Genomic DNA, 20,466 nt, shown 5'->3' with positions numbered 1-20,466 from the left:
TCATGAAAATAAAAAATTTAGGCTAGAAAATGCTTATTTTACCACAAAATCCCGTGATATAGCGAAAAATCCACAATAATGTAGATATATTAAATTAAAAAATCCACGATGCAGTGAGACCTCGATAAGTGAACCGGAATATGGTGAGGGACAACTGCATATATATAAGATATATACATATACAGTATGTGTATATATATATATATATATATATATATATATATATATATATATATATATATATATATATATATATATATTATATAAAGATATAAAAGTCCATAAAAACGCTATTTACATGTTTGCAACCACATATTTTGGATGCTACTTCTGTGTCCCTGTTCACTGCTAAAATATGGACAAATGATGTGTATATATGCCTTATTTTTATCCTAGTCACACATCATTTGTCCATATTTTACCAGTGAATAGGGACATGGAAGAAGAGGTGTCCAAAATATGTGGTTGCAACATGTAAATAGTGTTTTTATGAGCCTTTTTATCTTCATAGTATATTGTTGAATTACAGTAAAAGACATTCATCATACAGTATATATACTGGATATATATATATATATATATATATATATATATATATATATATATATATATATATATATATATATATATATATATATTACATGTATGTTTATACATGTATACATAGGTAGGTAGGTAGGTAGATAAAAAATACAAAGCAGTGAAAATGCTGGAGGGGAGGCAATTTATTTTAATTCAGTAAACTATGAACATTATACACACACAAAAAGGGAAAATACTTTGGGCCAGATAGTAGTTTGAAGTTAACTTTTAAATGCATATAACCTTCACTGCTACATACATCAAATGTAACTTTAAATTTATGGAAATTGAAGAAACTGAAATGACAAAAAGTAAAAGATAATAAGTGTATGATATACACACACATATATATGTTTGTATGTATGTATATATCTATCTATGATTAAGTGAGGACTGTTAACTCAGAATTTTGTTGAACTAATGCTGTTGTTAATAGTTATCATAGTTTATGAATGATAAATGCTGGTTCAGTGAAATTACCAAAGAAAGAATTATTTACTTCTATTAGGCTGTCCTGCTGGTGAATGGAGATGTTTGAATGGCCAGTGCATCCCAAGTGCTTATCGTTGTGATGGCCGCCAGGACTGCAGTGACCGTTCTGATGAAACTGTTGAGTGCCCTCCACGTGAGTAGTATATACACAGAGTTTTCACTGCAGGTTTTCATAAAAGAGTGGAATTTTCATAGTGTTCAGTTGGATTGTATCAGGTGGGTACAATTTTTGAGTACTGGATTTTCATTCAAGTAGATTTTTATGTTATTTGTTACTAGTGAGCACTTTCCTTTCTGTAATTGTCGGAAATTTCGTGTTCTTTGCATAAAATTTGATTAGATTTTTGTCCTGTGCCTTCAGAAAAGGTAAAACCCTTGAATTGTGGATAATGTGTTGTTCATGCTGCGTTCTTGGTTACTGAGTTTGTTTTAACACTGTGAATATTCCTGTTCAGATGAAATTGTCCTCATGACAAGCCAAGACAGATTTGTTCTTACAGGATTACATACCGACATATATTAAGTGAGGAATATCTTTCATGTATAGCTGAACAGTTGCATGAACCTAGTTACAAGGTTAGCCGTATTGTGGCACTGATGAGTGAGGTGGGGGACATTACTTTTGCTAACATCTTAAGCATCACTTTATCTATCAACTATGTCCAGTAAATTGCTACCACTCTCTTCCTCTCCCCTTGACGGACGTAGCTAGTTTACATCCTTTGGCCTCCTTGTTTTTGTTTGTTTTTATTTGTACATTTTTTGTAATTTCTCAGTTGCTTTACTTATTTATCATGGAGAGTAAGGAAGAGATAAGTAGATTTGTGGGTTGTGGGTGAGCATGTTTCTTCATGTTCCGTTCATATGTAGACCCTTATAAGTTTTGTTCTCATTGTCATGGTAAGCCTGTGTCCATCCTTCCTCATGCAAAGAATGTGTGAATTTAGCTTCTCCTCTGTAGGAAATGTTTAGCAAAAGGAAAAGGAAAGACAAAGCATTCACCTTCTTTGTTGGGGAGTTTTATTCCACTGGTGAAATCAGTGGATTCAGCTGGGTCATTACCTTCATCACCTTGTATTCCCTTACCCCTTTTGAGAGTGCTTCTCGCTAGGCAAGGGTATAATCTCCTCCACCCAAAAAATCATCCCATTCATTTTCCAATGGTTTACTTTTTCTGGTATTGATGTTCCCACAGTGGCATCTTCCACTTCTAAAAATGGTGATGATTTGCCCAGGCCTTGTGAGTTGTCATCCTACAAATATCTTAAAATTTGACCTAAATTGAATGTTATTAGTAGCCCATGTTTTTCTGCCTCCTAGATAGTTTGGTGGAAAAGAACAAAGAACTCTCCCCTCAAAAAGTTATCTGTGTGATAGTTCAAGTAGATAATAGTGTGTCTGTGGAGGCCACAGCTCTTGTAACTCCAACTGTTACTAGACACCGTAAACAATTGCTTTAAGTGGCTCTCCTTGCTGATCATCCTCCAGACGAGCATGCTTCTTTAGTACTTTTCTCTGTGAGTTCTGGCCATGGGGCAGCTAGTGTGCTATGTGACAAGAGGAAAAGGAAAAGGTCCAGGTAGTCTTCCTTGTCTTCTTCGTCATCATCATCATTGCCTGTATATGTATGAGACTTTCATTCCTTGCGCAGACAGAAGAGAAGGAAGGGAAAATCAAAATGCGTTTGTAGGAAGTCCAAACGGTCATCTCATGCCAAATCTATCCCCTCTCCAGGGATCATAGCCATGATAGAACATCTTTAAGACATTGATGACCATGTAAACATCACTCTCTTACACACTACAGTGTACACAAGAGTAGAGCTCATTTCCCTTCTCATGAGTGTTCTATCTCTCCATATGCCTGATCTTGAGACAGGTGTGGAGAGACCATCCTCACTCCTCCCTGCCGCTCTCACCTACAGAGTCACAGGGGTAAGCACTACAACTATCCATTGCATAAGAGGTTGACAACTAAATACACACAAGCTCTCCTTCACAACCTCTGTCACACTTTGTGAAGAGGTAATCGAGCTCTTTCATCTCATTCTAACTGAGACCAGTCTTGCAAGAGAGAGATCCCACGTCTGTGCCAGTCTCTTCAGATGTTAGTGTTGATAGAAACAAAGGTTCGAGGAATGCTTCTGTTCCAGCATCACTCCCTTCAGGAGATTTTCCTTGACTGGAGAAGGGTCAATTCATTCTGTAGGAGATCCTTTGCCCTTGGAAGGTCCTTCCCCTCCTGTAGCTCATACTGACAGAATTTAAGCAACATTATCTGGACGTTATTGAATTTATTCATAAGTGTAACTCTCTGGGAATGGTGACCTTGGCTGCTCGTTGGCTTATGGTCTCGTTTACTTGGTCACAGTTGGCCCATGGTGTTTGGAGAACAAATTGGTTTGTAGACCTTGTAGTTCTATTGCCTCCAGCAGATTAAGCAAACTACTTCCCCAACCACTTTCATGACAGACAAGATAGTACTTCCTGAAAGTCCTAGAGCCTGTTCCTCTCCAATTAGGATTGTCAGTCTGTCAGTGGACCAGTGACCTGCCCCTCAAAAGGCTTCGACAGGGAGGCCTAGCCTCCAGTGGTTTGGGGTTGAATATCTTAGAGTCTGTGGCTATGTCCACCTCTCAAGCAGTATTGAGGCTAGAGCTGGGACTAGACACTTAGATTTCCCCGTGACAGGCCTTGCAGCTTCAGACAAGAAAACATTTTAGGAGGTAATTAGTGTCTAGAGGAGGGATTCTGACATTCCATGCTCCTCACTGTTCGAACAAGTGGATTAACATTATTCTTTGTAGGAGAGACAAGTTCATTTTCTTTCCAGGCAAGTATCAAATGAAAGTGATGGGTCCTTGCATGTTTCCTAGTTGTGTAGACACAGCAAACAAGTTAAGAAGAATGGATTCTAGGGATTCTCTCCACAACCAGGCTCTGTCTTTAAAGCCCTTGGATAAGTACACTCATGCTCAATTGTCAGGTTCTGGAAGATTTTCCTTTGATATGAAACCTATCTATCACAGAACAAGACAACCCATACATGCTTCTACATCAGTGAAAGGTGATGAAGCATCCCAGTCTTTTCAGCCTCCCCAGCCCTTTCAGCCTCCCTTTACAGCCCTGCCTAGGAGAGGAAGTAAAATCAAAAAGCAGGGAAACACCCACACAGGTTGGCAGTTTCCCTTCTCCAGTGTTATGAGTAGGGGCTTGCCTTTCTCATGCATGAACCAAGTGGCAGGCACTGGGAGTATAGCCTGGGTGGTTTCTTTTCTCCAGTGTGGTTACAGAATATCATTCAAGGACTGCTGGCCCCCAAACAAGCTGATTCAGTTCCCTTCTTATCAACCATATTTTTTGTGATGGAACATGCAAAGGCGATGTTGGAGAAAGGTGCTTTTGATGTGGTGAACCGGCCATCTCCAGACTTTTAAAGTCACTTATTCCTAGTAGAGAAACCAACAGAAGGAGACCACTAATTAACCTATCTTTCTTGAGAGAGTATGTTCAATAGATTCCTTTCGGGATGAAAAGCCCCCGTTCTGTGTGAGTTCTGTCAGAGTGGGAGACTTCATGATGGTAATAGATCTTCAGGATGTGGACTTTCAGATACTTATTCATCAGTACTCAGAAATATCTGAATGTGTTTTGTATGCAAGAATGTGGTCCATCAGTTCAAGGTCCTCTGCTCCAGACTCTCTATATCCCCTCCCTCAAGTTTTCATTAGATTATTCAATTTAGCATTGGCTTTGGCCCATCTTAGAGGTATTCATTTACAGAGGTAGCTCAGTGACTGATTGAGCCTACCCACATCAAGACTACTTCTGATTCAAGACAAGGATTTTATTGCGGGTCTTTGCAAAGCAGTAGGCATTGTGGTAAATTGGAAGAAATTTGATCTTCCTAAACAACAGAGAAAGTATCTGGGTTTGCACCTGGGCCTGGTGAGTATGAAAACCTTTCCAGAGAGCTCCCATGTAGTTTGAGGAATTAATGACCAATTTCCAGTCTTGACAGAAACGGCATGCTCATTTCTGTCAGTCTGTTCTTGGTTAATAATAATCTTTAGAGGAACTTGTTCTTCACTATGACTGTTATCACAGTTTCTCCACTGGAAACCGAAACACTTTTGGTTATCTCACCTTCATTCTCCCTTCCATCTTGTTCCATCACACTGTAAAGTAAGGGAAGACTTTGATGGTGGTTAAATGACAAGGATCTCCTGGAGTTCCCCTCTTCTCCTCTCCACTAGATATTCTCCTATTCTCAGATACCTTGAAGAGAGGATAGAGGACTCGCCTGAAAGAGGTGTTCATCTTGGGTGGTGGTCAGAAGAACTAGCCCTTTGCACATAAACATTTTGGAGATGTAAGCTGCTCAGCTAGCCCTGCTATCATTTCAAGATAAGATAAGGGATCACTCTGTTGTGTTGATGATGAGTGACAACGCAGTAGTGGCCTATGTTAGTGATGATTCCAGAGTGGGCAGGTCTTCATTCAGTAGAGCTCTCAGTCTTGTACATTCAGAGCAACAAAAAATGTAAGAGTGAACAACTCAGTTGCCAGGGTCAGATGATAGTTACATAGTGATCTCTACTTCCCCAAGTTGCCTAAAAGTTGTTCAGGATGCGGGATCCACCTCAACTTGATCTGTTTGTGACTAAGCTGAACAAGAAACTTGAGTTCTTTTGCTCTCCAATTCCAGATCCATTGGTGGTGAATGAAGATGCATTCCAACATCCCTGGGGCAATCTGGATGTGTGTGCATTTCCACCATCCAATCTTCTTACATAATCAACAGAGTTTTTAGCACTATGAATCTACAAATGACCCTGGTGGCTCCCCTGTGGCAGCAGGCAGAATGGTTTGTTGATATTCTATCTTCTAATAGAGACTCCGAGGGAGCTATCTTGATGAACCACTCTTCAATGTCAACCCATGTTTGAAGGTACCATTAGTCAGTTCACTCCTTTTGTTTTTTAATGGGTGAATTTCTCATAGGCACACACAGAAAAGGTCAGGATATCTCCATAGGTCTTCTACTAATGTTTATCAAGGAAAGTGGGCCATTTTGTGTGATTGGTGTTACAGAAGGGATACCTTTACAGTCATATCCTCTCTTCAGTTGATAACTGACTTCCTTATCTGGCTCATCTGTGAATGCAGGTAGAATGGTATGTTGCTCTACTATCTTCTAATAGAGACTCTGAGGGAGCTACCCCCTTAGACCACTTCTTTGTCAGCGCCATTTTAGAAGTACCATTAGTCAGTTCAGCCCATTCATCTTCATGGGTTGAGGCTATCCAACACTCTTTCTGAATGGGTTTTTTTTTTCACAGATGCACATAGAAAAAGTTGGGATATATCATAGGTCTTTTACTAATGCATATCAAGGAAAGTGGGCCATATTCTGTGATTGGTGTTATAGAAGGATACCTTTATAATCAAAGCCTCTTTTCAGTTGATAGCAGACTTCCTTATCTTTCTTCACAGAGACAAGTTGCTGTTGGTCTCGTCAGTTTAAAGTTAAGGGACTGGATCTCTCCACTTTGGTGGAATTGTCCATGCTGATGAGGAATTTTGAACAAACTACCCCCATACTGAAGTTCATTCTTAGGAGTGGGTTGCCTTTTGGTACTCAGGAGTCTGACTGAATTTCTTTATGAACCACTGTCATTTACTTTGGACAGAGAGTTAACTTTAAAGACTTCTTAACCTAAGTTTGGCCTCAGTGATAAGAGTGGGACAAGGGGTCATCAAAGAATTGAGGTCTATCTGGGTAACTCCCTCAGAGGGTTGGTCAGAACTCTTGTTCTCTTTCTGATATTAGATGAGACTTTCTTTGTTCTTTCCATCTGAGATTTTTGTTGATGCAATCCAGATGAGATGCTTTTGTGACTTGTCAGCTGTCAAATACTACTGTATTTGAAAAGTACCCTCCCACCTTGAGACTGTAATGCTGGAGGCTTTTCACTAGTACAGTAATAAGGGGAACAGTCTGGTGTAGACGACCACTTTTATCACACTGTGAGGGACATTGCACCTAAATCCTTGGACACTTTTTTTTTTTTAGGATAATTAGTGGCTGCTCAACAGGTTGCGTAATCACCCTAACTCCTTTTGAACAGAGAATTACCTCTTCTGAATACATACACCTGGTTTTTCTTCGGAAGTGTGTGCATGTATGTGTGGCTCCCTACCTTTCCTTACCTCTCATAGTACCAGCTAAGTCGAAGTACATGCTGAACATCAGTTGAGATACACGTGGGAGTACATAATGAGCAATCAGTTTTAGTTAGTTTAGAATTCCTTCGTTAACCCTTTAGCTTTTTGGATTCTCTTGCTCTGTGGATTCCATTGTTTAGAAATACTGTAGTCAGGGTGTGCTTCGTACCCACATTTACTCCATACTGGAATTGTTATGGTTCTTTGGAAGTTTTCTCCATTTTCTTATGTTCACTGCCCGGGACTTTGCTTTTCTGATCTCCTTCTCTCCAGTTTGTAAAAGGTTCTTGAAAATAATGTTCCTTGTGGACATCTCTTTCACCTGAGAACATTTTATTTTATTTTTTTTTGTGTAGAATGATATTACAACTTCCCACTTAAAGAGTAAGTCTCCTCATAACAGATGTGGGTTTGTATTCTTGTAAGAACAAATAACAGATTTTAAAAATACTTTGTACTTTTCCAAGGCATACAGACTAAAGCCTTTTAATGTATATCCCACCTCCACCACCAAGTCTCTGAGATGAAAGATAACCCTTCCAGCATAACAAGGGTTGGGGAGGAAATCACTCCTGTATGACAAGATTAAGAAATTCTCACAAAATGTCAGTAAGAACAAAGTACAATAGTAACTTGGTTGCCAGCGATTTGGTCCTAATTAATTTCTCAGAAATATGCATCTTGGTGTGGATGGAAGGATTAAGATGCTAGCAGGAGTGGTGATTCCCCCAGTCACTAGCACCATCATATGGTAACTTTGTAACTGCCTTCATTCAGCCATTCAGTTATGCATGAAAGATATTCTGCACTTAAATGGCTTTGGTTTGTATACCTAGGATTACTGTACTAATGTTTTCCTTGTCTTTTGAGCTAATAAATTCATATTTACATACTTTTAGTAAATGTCTTTTTCAATACAGGATTCAAATTCAGTAAAATAAAGTCAAAATCGTGGTGCCTCTTCCTAAGATAACCTCTGTGTATCCATTAGTTTGTATCCATGTTTGATTCTTCTGTATTATATATTTCTTGTTAAGCAATCATTCACCAACTGTTTCAGGAAAGTTGGTGCATTATTTAAAGCTACCTTATGAACTGTTGTATTGTATTTAATGTGGGTATAGTTTTGTATTTGGAAATTATCTTTTTAAGCTCTTTAGCTCTTATATCTTGTAATTTGTGTGCGCTTCTTGATTAGCTCCTCCCCGACCACCTGCACAACCTTGTGACGTTGATCAGTTTGAATGTCGAAATGGCAGATGTATATCCCGAGCATTCCTCTGCGATGGAATTCCTGACTGCACAGATGGTTCTGATGAAATAAACGAAAATTGCCGTATGTGTTTCTTGCCATGTTTGTGTTCTTTCTTGAAGTTCTGTCTCTTTATTCATGTTTTTTACTTTTATATCAAAATAAATACACTCCTTATGATTGGTAACCCTAGCCTGTCTGCCAAGTATTATACTTCAGTAACTGTTATTGTGGAATTGTGAATTTTATGGTAGATTTAATGTTGATGAAGCTTAACAATCTGCATATGATCTCAAAATAGACCCAATTTTTCCTGATTGTGATTTTTTAGATAAGTATTGTTTAAATTAGATGTTATTTTGGTGTTTCATAGCAAGTCCCCACAGGAGTTACCCTTATGGTCCCACTATGGCTTCAAAGGACAGACCAGTTAATATCAAGAATTTTCTCATAGCTTCTCTTGGCCAGAATAGTGCCATTGTTGGTACAAATATGTATGTAGTGTAAGTGGACTCAGTTTGGAAAGCTGTTTACTGTATACTGCTTTATGGCGACTACCTAGAAGATTACAGTTCATCCTTATCCTTATTCTGCAGATGTGGCAACAGTGCCAAAGGTCAGCTAGGCCCTGCCACTACTTGCTGGGGCTGTTACAGAAAACATCACCATAGATTCCCTTGTATTTTTTTTTTTTTCAGGGAAGGTGGGTAGGTGTGAGGACTCAGCAGCTAGCAAAGAGGTTTTTCTGAATAAAAACTTTTTTTTTTATAATTTACCATTAATAGTTTAACACTGCTCTTCCTCAGAGGAGCTTATACAATAAATTGACAGGTGACAAAATAGCCCCATACCACGTACTGGGAAACTTCTTAAAAATTTAGGGAAGGAGTGGTGTCCACATTTTTAATTTGGGTCACTTAAGATAATTATCAGCCCTTGCAGTGGGAGCAACTTATTAGTGGTAGGTTATAAGAAAAGAGGGCCAACAGGGATATTAGCTGTGACGTTTAGGTAACTCTAGAATGATTGGACAGGGCGTAATGTCATTCCTGTAATACTGAGTTCCTGCAGAAAGAAACGAATTTCCGCTTCAGTGGGCCCTTGTGCTTGGTCAGGAGTGAAGGGCAAGGGGACAATAGCAAGTGACAACTAGGCGTGTAGGTAATGAGGCACATTGTCCCCATCTAAAAGAGCAGTTTGCTGATCTGGGCTCCTGACACAATGATGGTCAAGAAGACTACTTTTTGGAACATATAGATTGTGACTGTATTGTGATCACTGAATTGAGATGACATGAGTCAAAGAACTTTATTCAAGGAACAGGTAATAGGAGCCTTTGCAGGAGCAGTTTTTGCGGTGCAAAGAACTGCAGAAGAGAGTTAAAGACTTGTATTGGAATCTGTTATCAATAAGGATTTGGATAGCATAACCTTGTATGTCATAGCTATGGTACTGGCTAGGCCCTAATCCTCAGAGAGGTGGATCAGAAAATTTGGAATAGTTTATTGTAATTTCAACCAGGCTTTGTGTCGAGATTATTCAACCACACTTGTCATAAAGACTGGTATTGGCAGATAGATGAAGTCTTTAATATCTGCACCAGGTACTTCGCAAATTTAAGTGAAGAATCTCATTAGATCAGGTTTAGAATAACCACACATGAACTTCACAGCTGAGAAAAAAGGATGTGTATTGACTACCTCATACTGCCTGGGATGGCGGTGGGTCTGATTTCCATGAAAGGTTAGCAGTTTGTGTAAAATCTTTGAAATCTGGGGAAATAAAAGAGTTAGATTGCCCTTTATTTGTTCTAGTCTTGAATGAATGCATATCTTGCAATTATCCAAGCACCTAGGTTTGTAGGCACATATGCAAGAAGTTGATGGGTCTCCCTTGTAACAAACAGGTCCACTTTTGGTTGTGGAAACAGGTTACCAATCACTTAGTTGAAGCAATTGTCTTCCTTGACATGGAGTCTGCTGTCACAGTGATTGACCTTATGAGATTGCTGACAGTTGCCACTTCCTTGCCTGAACCATCCGTAGGACAGACAGCATGATAAATTGCCTTTCTTTTGATAAAGAATTCAGTACTTTTTGTGTTAGGTATATGACAAAGCACAATGAAATTAATGCAAAATATAGGCACATGCCATAGATTCTTGGTAAGCAACATCTGTTTGTGTTACTTTTCCTTTTAAATTACCAAAAATAAGTTAATTGAGATATCTCATTTTTCTTTACCCAGTGAGAAAGTACAATAATGTGTTTCCTATGATACAATTCATAATTATTAACGGTATGTATGACACGCCACACCCCCAAAAAAAGTCAACAAACTTACTTGTGTGGGCAGCCCAAGAGAACATACATAAGGGGAAATTTCACAAGCTACTTTCATTTAAGAATTTTCCAAAAAAGCTAAATTGAGATTTGCATTTCCAATGGTATATACCGTATATACTTGCATATCATCCAACTTTTGAAGACCTAATTTTGAAGTTAATTTTATGGGGGTTGCATCATTCATGAGGTATAAAATTATATAAAATTAGCATATGTAATATTCACACATTAGTATCGTATTATAAAATACAAATATGCATCTTTTCCATGGATCTTTTAAAAAGTTGTGCTTTCTTCACTGTATCCAATAATATTGTATGTATTTTCCTACTACTATTGTATTATAAAATACAAACATAGCAATCAATGTTTTGGTTTGGAAATCAGGTGAAGGCAATTAGGAGGTAGTTTATTTCGCCGTATTTAACTCAATTCAGACCGATTTTCTCGTAGTTAGCGTAAATGAATCTCTAGTTAAAGTAGTCTGTTTATGTGGAACAAGGTTATTTTTTATTATACAGAGTGTTTTTAAGTTAAAATATGACTTAAATACATATCGTTGTGAACTAAATTTAGTTATTTTTTTGTTGGGGGCATGTTTTTGTGTAAAAAATTGACAGATTCCGTTCACTATTTTCACTTTATTTCATCACTCTAATACAAGGTTTACATACTGTATTTATCTTTTATCAGCGTGAAAACAACAGTAAAATGTGTTCTTTCATGCCCAGTAGTTTGATTAAAATACTTTTCTCTCCAGTTTTATTTACAGTCGAATTTCATGGCATATTGAAGTTTACGGACACACCATATTGGCGATGCATAATAATTTATAGTCATTAGCAGCTTGAACATTGTTGTCTCAGCTTCAGCTACAACTTGCAGCTTAAATTTAGCATTATATTTCCTTGCTGATCTTTTATCCATAGCGAATAAGGGTATAATGTAAAAATATATCAGTCCTACTCTATTTAATGTCATTTGTAACATAACTAAGGTAATTATTGATTATCGTACGATGGTTGAAATGCGAGCAGAACAGCTATTATCTGATTTGGTTGTTCATAGCATAACAGCTGTTTCTTGTTCAGTTGTTTATGGCTGTACATATTTACGCAACGAGTATAACGTTACTAACAATACTTTTATCATTCTCTTTCACTTTTTTACCAGTTAACTAGAAGGTGGGATAGATAAAAAGATGGAGGACAAGTGGTTAGTCTATTGTAATTTGGTCTGTCAAAAAAGGAACTTGCTTGATACACAAGACATAAAATAATTTTTTAAGGGTGAAAATTTGGGGGTCACATGATATGTGACATTGTGCATTACACAAGAATACTGTATATGGTAATTCATTACTACATGTAAATGTGTTAGGTATGACACAATCCCCCACCAACAATCCTGGTCTTTGTATCTTGCTAATGCCTCCTCCTCAGTTGTAAAAACCTTGGCCGTTTCATGTTGTATGGCCAGGAGGAGGAAGAGGAGGAGGCATTCCTGGTGTTCCTACTGCTGCTGAAATGACTGGTAATACTGTAATGAACTTTTGTTGAAGAAATGTTTGTAAAAAGTAGGTCATCCTGATCAATGAAACTAAAGAATTTTACACAGAAAACACCAATATTATATTAAAGTTAATGGGGATCCCCATTATGATAAAAATCCCATAAGAGCAATTTCTATATGTTGAAAATTAGAATGTAAGTTTAGAAAAATGGGAGTGATTGAACTAAAAGTGTAATGACAAGAGATGCCACTGTTGCCTCAGCTTTGGAAAAAGAGTGAAATATAATCTTGCAGGTAGTCACTGTAAGGCAAGATAAAAAGCCTCCCTATCTTGTGTTCAATTATACTGTACTCCATTTCTGTTCTGATAACGTCACAATTCTGGCCTAGACGGCACACAAGAGAATTCTTGATATTAGCTGGTCTGTCTTATGGGACTCCGGTAAGGCTATACAGTAAGGGTATTTCCTTTGAGGATGAACAGCAAGTGTACTATTGTTATATATATATATATATATATATATATATATATATATATATATATATATATATGTGTGTGTGTGTGTGTGTGTGTGTGTGTGTGTCTGTGTCTGTGTGTGTGTGTGTGTGTAGGGGGGACTGTCACCTCTCTCAAAAATCTTTGCTGAGCTTTGGAATAAGCAAAATGATAACTTTACTTAATACTTGAGATTTGTTATTGGATATCCCAATTATCAAGCACAGTAGCTGAGATTAGTATGCAGATTGTTAGCTGTTTGTTCTTGCAACTTGAACAGTGTTTTTCTTTTAATTTTGTAGAAGTGTGTGCTGGTTGATATCAAGCTACCATTTAGTTATGACAAATTTGATTTTGCATGTATGGTAGTTTTTCTCAGTATCTTACATGTGCATGTACCAAAATATGCAGTTTTCATAAGTAGAAATTGTGCCCATACTTTTTTCTGGCATCTAAAGTAAATGTGAACATTTTATGATGAATGTCTGGTCATGCTGAAGACAAAGTAGATACACAGATTGGCATTATAGAGGTGTTTTTAAAGCATAACTTTTCTTCATTGCCTATTTATTTCTCTGGATCTTTTACTGCTTTTCTTTTACTTGTATTTCTTGGAAAGGGCGAGATGACTGCTAAAAATTTTGGTAATTTTTCTTGCATCAGATAAATCATGTTGAAAAGTTTTTTTGTTTTTTTCACAATAATTACTGAGAGCCACCTTCATTTTTACAGTAGTGAATTTTAAGAAAAATTCCAATTACATGTACCTGCTGGTTTGCTTATACCGTTTAAGAAAAAGCTTTTTACCAACCATATGAGTATTCTTGATTGGCTCATACATGAGTATTTACATAGATTGGAGATGTCTCAGCTTGTATACTGTATTGTAAGCTTTAATGTATAAAGGGTTGAAATTTGTGTTAAAAATTCACCGATAAGGCTGATATTGATATATTTATATAAATAAAAACTTTTAAGTCCTTTGCTGCATTCAGAACCTGTATAGCATTATTTCTAGTATTAAAGAAAACAATACACTTATTTTGCCGCAGCCAGATCCTGGAAGCATTGTAGTATTGAAATGGAAATGAAAGTATACACATGTTTTTGAATGTAGGAAAAATGTGTTTGTGTTAGGTAATGTAAATGCAAAGGCAGGTGACTTAAGAAAGTCATGGATTTTAGGTAGATGTGTAAATTACTGTAGTGAGTGTAGGAAGTCTTGTGAAAATGTGTTAAAAAAGGAAGGAGAAAATGCTGAAAAAAGTGGGGGAAGTTGGTTCAAAGTAGATAGAAGAGCAAGTTGATGGCAGTATATCTTGAAATTATTTGGTGGAAACAAAAGTTACAATAAGTAGAAGTTAGATTGGAGAAGAAGAGATGAAAACGTAGCCACATTGGTAAATGGGACAAGTGTGGTTGATAAGAAGGAAATAAGGAGAGTGCATAGAGAGAAAATGGATGGATAATTGCTGATGTTAAAGATACACAGGTTGGACAGTTTTACAAAAAAATGGTCTAAGTTTTAGGATGGGTCATTAGGTAAGCAAGGAATATTTGTGGTTTTAGGAAGGAGGAAAGGAAATGAAAATGACCAGGTAGTGGGATGATGGAAGGAAAATTTTGGTAAAGAAAAAAAAAAGATTGAGATGCAGTTGCAAGACAGAAGGGAAGATGTAATAGGAATACATGAGGAAGGATAAGGTTGTGAAGCGGAAAGTGCGAGAAAAAGTGAAGGCTTGTAACAAACTGGGGAGAAAGTAAACAAGGACTTCAGGAGGATAAGAGGCTGTTGTATGAGGAAGTAAATGCAGAGAAAATAATTAATGACCAAATGGGTTTCAGAAAATAAAAGATGCAAATGGAGAGTGCTGTCTGAAGAGAAGGCATTCCTGGGTTGATGGAGTAAGAATCTTGAGGAATGGGTTCAAGTGGAGGATAAAAAAGAGGAAGATCTGAATGATGCAAAGTGGAAAGTGTATGTGTAAGCTTGAAAATGCTTTTGAAAGCCACTGTTGTAGATTCAAGGTGGTCAGTTACGAAGCTGAAAAATGGAAAAACATCAGGATTTGAATTCAAGTGAAATGATGCAGTATGGCAGTGCAGTTGTTAAGTGGCTGAACATGGTGTATAAGGTATATTTAGGTGTAGAAATGGTTCTAATTAAATGGAAGAGGGGAATAATTGGTCTTGTGTATAAATTTAAAGGGGGAGAGAGGAGCCTAAAAATTTTAGAGCATAACTTTACATAGTATATGAGAGAAGTCACATGGGAGGATTTTAATTAAGATGTGTAAAAGCTGAATTAGGCATATATGAAAACACTAAAATCATATAGCAATTGTTAGAGAGGCAATGTGCTGAGGGGTGAGAATGTATGGTATAGAGGGTAAGTTCATGAGAGTGATAAGAAGATTTTATGACTGAAGTGAAGCATGTGTTAGTTTGTAGAAGAGAGAGTGATTAGCTTGGTGTGATGATGGTGCATATACAATTGTGATTTATATCTATTACAATGTAATATATTATGGATGGAGTGATGTGAACTCAGAAAAAGGACTCCAGATGTAGATGCAGTTTTTTGGGGTAAGAGCAAAGGTTTTATTGAAGGTAGAAACCAGTAAGTTGAAGCAAAAATTAGAAATTTAGACTAGACGCTAGAAAAATGGTAGCCACAGATTTGTATGGGTATGTTGTACTGTACTTGATATAAAGAATGATGGTAATACTGGGGAGGGGGGGAGTCAGGGATCAGGTGAAGTAAGAAAGGTAGTAGGATGTGTGTCAAAGATTGGGAGGAAACTTGTAGCCTTTTAGGAAGCCAAGGTGGGAATGTATAAAGGGACAGTTAGGTTGTTCTCTCCTGGGGGATTAATGTGTGAACTTTGAATGCAAATGGAAGAAAAAAGATGGAAGCTGTAGAGAACAATTGTTTACATAGTGTATTTGTTAAAGAAAGAAGAATTGATAGGGCAGTAGATACATGGAGTGATAAAAGAGTTAGTATGGTGAAAGGATGGATCAAAGTATTTTAAGATGGTTTGACCACATGGAGAGAATGGAGAATTATATGTGGGCAAAAAATATAGACAATTTAGAAGAGATAATAGGCGCGAGGAAAAGATGATATAAAAAGGACTGAATATATGGGGTGAAAGAGGTCTTGAAGTTGGGCCCTCATTATTCAAGAAGGGAATATATTCTTACAAAATAGAGATGCTGTGGTGTAGACGGCTTCAGTGCACTGCTGATGAGCATTCTTTGTAAGTGCAAAAAGGGGCTAACTGTGTGGAGCTTTCTCTACAGAGAGTTTTGCATGATTCAGTAATTTTCATGAATTTGTCAGTGATCATTATCTTTTCATTTTGGGAGCCACCTTTGTTAGGAGAAATGGCTTAATCTTGACCATTTATCCATTATATGTATATATATATATATATATATATATATATATATATATATATATATATATATATATATATATATATATATATATATATATATATATATATAATATAAAATGCATGTGTGTGTGTCTGGTAATTGTTCAACATTTTTGTGTGGATGTGGTGCAAAAGAAAAGAAACATATGGTACCCAACTTATTTAAATAGAGAAGGCCATTTGTTGTAGCCTTTGGTGAGACAAAGGTGACAGGGCAGTGTGCCCATGATTATGATTTTGTACACATACATATATTCATACATACATACATGCTTGGGTCCAAATTAAAGGTATCAGATAATGTTAGTTCAAAGTAAGATGTAGGTTTTTGAGTAAGTGTTGAGCTGTCAGTATTTTCCAAGAATGTCTAAAAGTGTATTTCTTGATTATAGAAGTTTAAAAACAGTCTCTCTCTCTCTCTCTCTCTCTCTCTCTCTCTCTCTCTCTCTCTCTCTCTCTCTCTCTCTCATTTATTTTTAATAATTTTCTTTTACTTTCCCATAAGCAGATTCCATAAATATGTTATGCTATTGGTAATTTTGTTTGGGCTTATTAAGCATTCACATCACCTTGGTATTCAAATACAGAAAAGTATTTAGCATTAAAATTGCTTTGCTCTTTGTAGTTTGTTTGCTAATGAGACTGTTGCACACTGAGACATCTATCAGACTCCATAACACTTACCCTTCTTTTTTAATCATGCAAGTTAATTTGATTCAAACAGGCAATAAGTCTGAAATTAGGTGTAGAAGCGATCAGTTCTCGTGTTCCTCTGGGGAATGTGTTGGGTTGAACAAAAGGTGTAATGGACATTTTGATTGCGTTGACGCCTCTGATGAAACTGGATGTCCCAAAGGTTAGAAGTTATTTTTTATCATTGCTCTTCTATGAGTAACACTTTTCCCATACTAAATCAAGTGAGTTTGAGCTAAAATGTGTGTTGCAATTGCTTTTCTTGATCTCACTGTTGATTATATGTGAAATAGTGTAGGTATACAGTAGTTATAGTTTTGTCACACTAGAAAATTGTGGTATCCACTCTGAGAGCATTGTAATAATTTGAATCTTTGCCTAATAATTGACCTGTGTGGTGTGAATGGTATATGTGTTTTTTCTACTCTAAAGGGAATTTTGCAAACACTCATTTTGTAAATATTTTTAGGTGTAAGTTACATGCACTTCTCAGAAAAATAACAGTACCTAGTTTCCTTCCATGAGGAGACAAAGTTGAATGAAAACCATTTTTTTTAAATTGCTTCCTTGATAGGAAAAAGTATGCTGTTAATGGATTTTTGTACATGGGTAATGCCAGTTTTGCCTTGAAAACTGAAGCAGTATATCATTATGTAGGAAATGAGGGCAGAGAAAATCAAGATTATTATTCTTTTATTGTTATTAGTAAACTAGTTTAACAAAACCACTAGTTTACATTTTGAGACCAGTAGGGTTTTACTGAAGGGTGTGATCTTAAATGAAAATTGAGTATAAGAGTCAGATAAATTTGAAGTTGGGAAAATTGAAAGGTCGAAAGCAGTGCAGTTGGGGCTAAAAGGATGCTTCAAGGAAACAAATGATTTAGGCAGAACAATAAAGGTTCGGTACGTTTATTGAGTGACATCTCATAGATAAAATTGGGTAAAAGTGAAATGACACTTCCAGATCCAAGTTTGAAGAATGGCAGTAAGCTCCATGTGCTGTTGGAATACTAAGGAGGTGGAAGGGGTGTGTACCTCATGCCCTTCACCTTCAGTTGTGATAGATTGACTTACGACACATCTGAGCAATAGCTCTTGTGATAACCTGGCTGAGCCAAAAAGCACTCTTGATTCTAGATACAGATGTCTTGTGAATGGTCATAGTGAAGATAAGACAATGAAGAGGACTGTCTTTACAAGCTGAAGAGTCTGATAAAGCAGGGATTGTGAAGGGAAAGATATGACTTCTGAGTCTTAGCCAAAATCCAGAACAAAGGACAACCCTGAGTAAGGCCAGTTTTTTTAATGAGTCTCCACACCAGCAGACATGGCTCACTAACAAAGAGAGTAGGTCAGAGCCATAATAAATTACTGTCTTGATGTCGAAATATAATATATTTATTACCTTATAATAATGGATTTCATTAATTTTGATTTTTATATTTTAGGAATATTTTTGTCAAGATTAAAGATTCTGATCATGATCATTGATTGCACCATGTTCGCAATGTCTGAATCCCACAACCACTAGATCTTCAGATTTATTATATATTTCGTGAACACCTAAATACTCATTTAATTTCCATTGAAATATTTCACTGCTTACCCTAAGCCTGGAAAGTAGATGAGCCCATCAATATATATCAAAGTTAGCTTGCAGAAATCCTTATCAAGCCTAATGTGTCCAGGTGTTTCTTTGCTATACAGTTTATTAAAAGTCTTTCCATATTTTAGATCTGGTGGTATATCCTCCTAGGTAGTTAGTTTGCAATATTTCCTTTTAAGAGTGTTGATCAGAGCTTGAAGATCAATGCAGAATCGTAACTTTCCATTTGCCTTTTGAACAATGGTGATTTGAATGAACTATTCATTTAGCTCAGTCTCTAGAATCTCCATTTCCATAAAGATTTCAACTCCATTTGTACCTTTTCTTTCTTTCTAGGATCTCCTTTTCAATAGAGAGTTCAACTCCATTTGTATCTTATCTTTCAGGGCAAGTGGAAACCATTGACATGGTAATATTTTTCCCCTGTTAAGTGGAATCCACATTTAAGTTTAGCTTCTCCAAGGTCACTGTTCTCGTGATCTGTGTCAGTTTGCCTAATGAAACTTTTACCATTGACAGAAACAAATCCTATTTCTTGCCACAGTTTTGAATCAGGTGGATTCTCGACAATTAGTGTCATCTTTCATCTCTAAAAACTTGGATTTATTTTACACTGAGAGTTTCACAGACATTGGTCACACTTGATCTATTTTGACTTACGTCTTAAACATAGCATTAACATCAGCATGGGTGGCCAAGTGAGACCTGACCTTAGGAATAGTCACTGTTAATAATGCAGTAGTCTACATGATTTTTCTTATCAGGAGGCACCTCCACTTATACTGGTTATTTTCCCTAACTGAATCTTCACTGTACTTTTCTTTTATAATTTTAAGAGTTTCTTATCCTGTCTGGAAGTAATTTCTCACTTTACAACCCACAGACTTTTCTCTGCTGGGCATTTTGCTTTGTCTAGTTCATGCTTATACCTTCACAGTCAAAACTTCACCTCACCCGAGGCTTTTTTTTTTTTTTTTTTTTTTTTTTTTTTTGCTGCCAGCAGTCTATAATATGAGACTCAGTTGTATTTTTGTTACTGTGATTGCTCACTTCATTCAAATTTTAATCAGTATCATCTCTTGCACATTTTGCTTCATAAAACTGACATACATATTGTAATGGCCATATTCAGATATGTTTCTTTCTTGAAGAAATAAAATACATGAAAAGGACACTTGCACTTCCCTGGTATGGGGGTAACAGTGTTCTTCGGGTTACTTTGATACCTTATAAGGAGTGGCTTTTTCTTCTTCATGTTCAAATTGAATTGGACAAATGTTTTTAACATTTAAGCCTTTATGAGCAATCCCATTTGTGGACGTGAGATTGAGACTGATTACTGTTAGAGCAAGCAGTGAAATGTTAGTAACAGTGAGAAGGCTTACTGCTCATGCCCCTGTTCGAATGCTGCATAGAAGAACGATCAAGTGTGAAATCATGAAGAGTCCCTGGAGTAGGAGAATGCACTTCCACAATTATCAGTGTAGAGGGAAAACTTGAGCTGCTGGGAGGAGGGATATCTTCTAGACTTGGCATGATGTAAACAGGAGGACCAGACTGCAACACACCAAGCAACGACCCAATAGACAGTTGATAGTGAGTGGCTTCTTGTGTTACTGAAAAGAATTGGTGTTGGAGGCGATCCACAAAGGCCTTATTTGCCAACTGCACTGACGTTTATGCTGTGGAAGCCCAAGCAGCCAGTTAAGCAACTGGAGAAGACAGAAGCTGCACAAAGGTGAAAACAGAAGCTACCAAAGAAGCATGAATTTCTTTACCCAGAGTAGGAGAAGAGGTCTCTGAGGCACAAGAACCA

At 36.9% G+C, this 20,466-nt stretch overlaps 1 protein-coding gene across 1 annotated transcript in view; it reads left to right on the top strand.

Annotated features, from left to right (window-relative positions):
- trol (terribly reduced optic lobes) overlaps window positions 1-20,466 on the top strand; it is a 1,293,721-nt gene that overhangs the window by 801,894 nt on the left and 471,361 nt on the right. The window contains exons 49-51 of the mRNA XM_067129897.1: window positions 1,091-1,207; window positions 8,500-8,637; window positions 17,074-17,205. Of these exons, the coding sequence (XP_066985998.1) occupies window positions 1,091-1,207; window positions 8,500-8,637; window positions 17,074-17,205 (387 nt within the window). The remainder of the gene's footprint in view (window positions 1-1,090; window positions 1,208-8,499; window positions 8,638-17,073; window positions 17,206-20,466) is intronic.

Source organism: Macrobrachium rosenbergii, chromosome 3 (genome assembly GCF_040412425.1).
Source record: "Macrobrachium rosenbergii isolate ZJJX-2024 chromosome 3, ASM4041242v1, whole genome shotgun sequence".
Classification (NCBI taxonomy): Eukaryota; Metazoa; Arthropoda; class Malacostraca; order Decapoda; family Palaemonidae; genus Macrobrachium; species Macrobrachium rosenbergii.
This window is presented reverse-complemented; position numbering and strand designations above follow the sequence as displayed.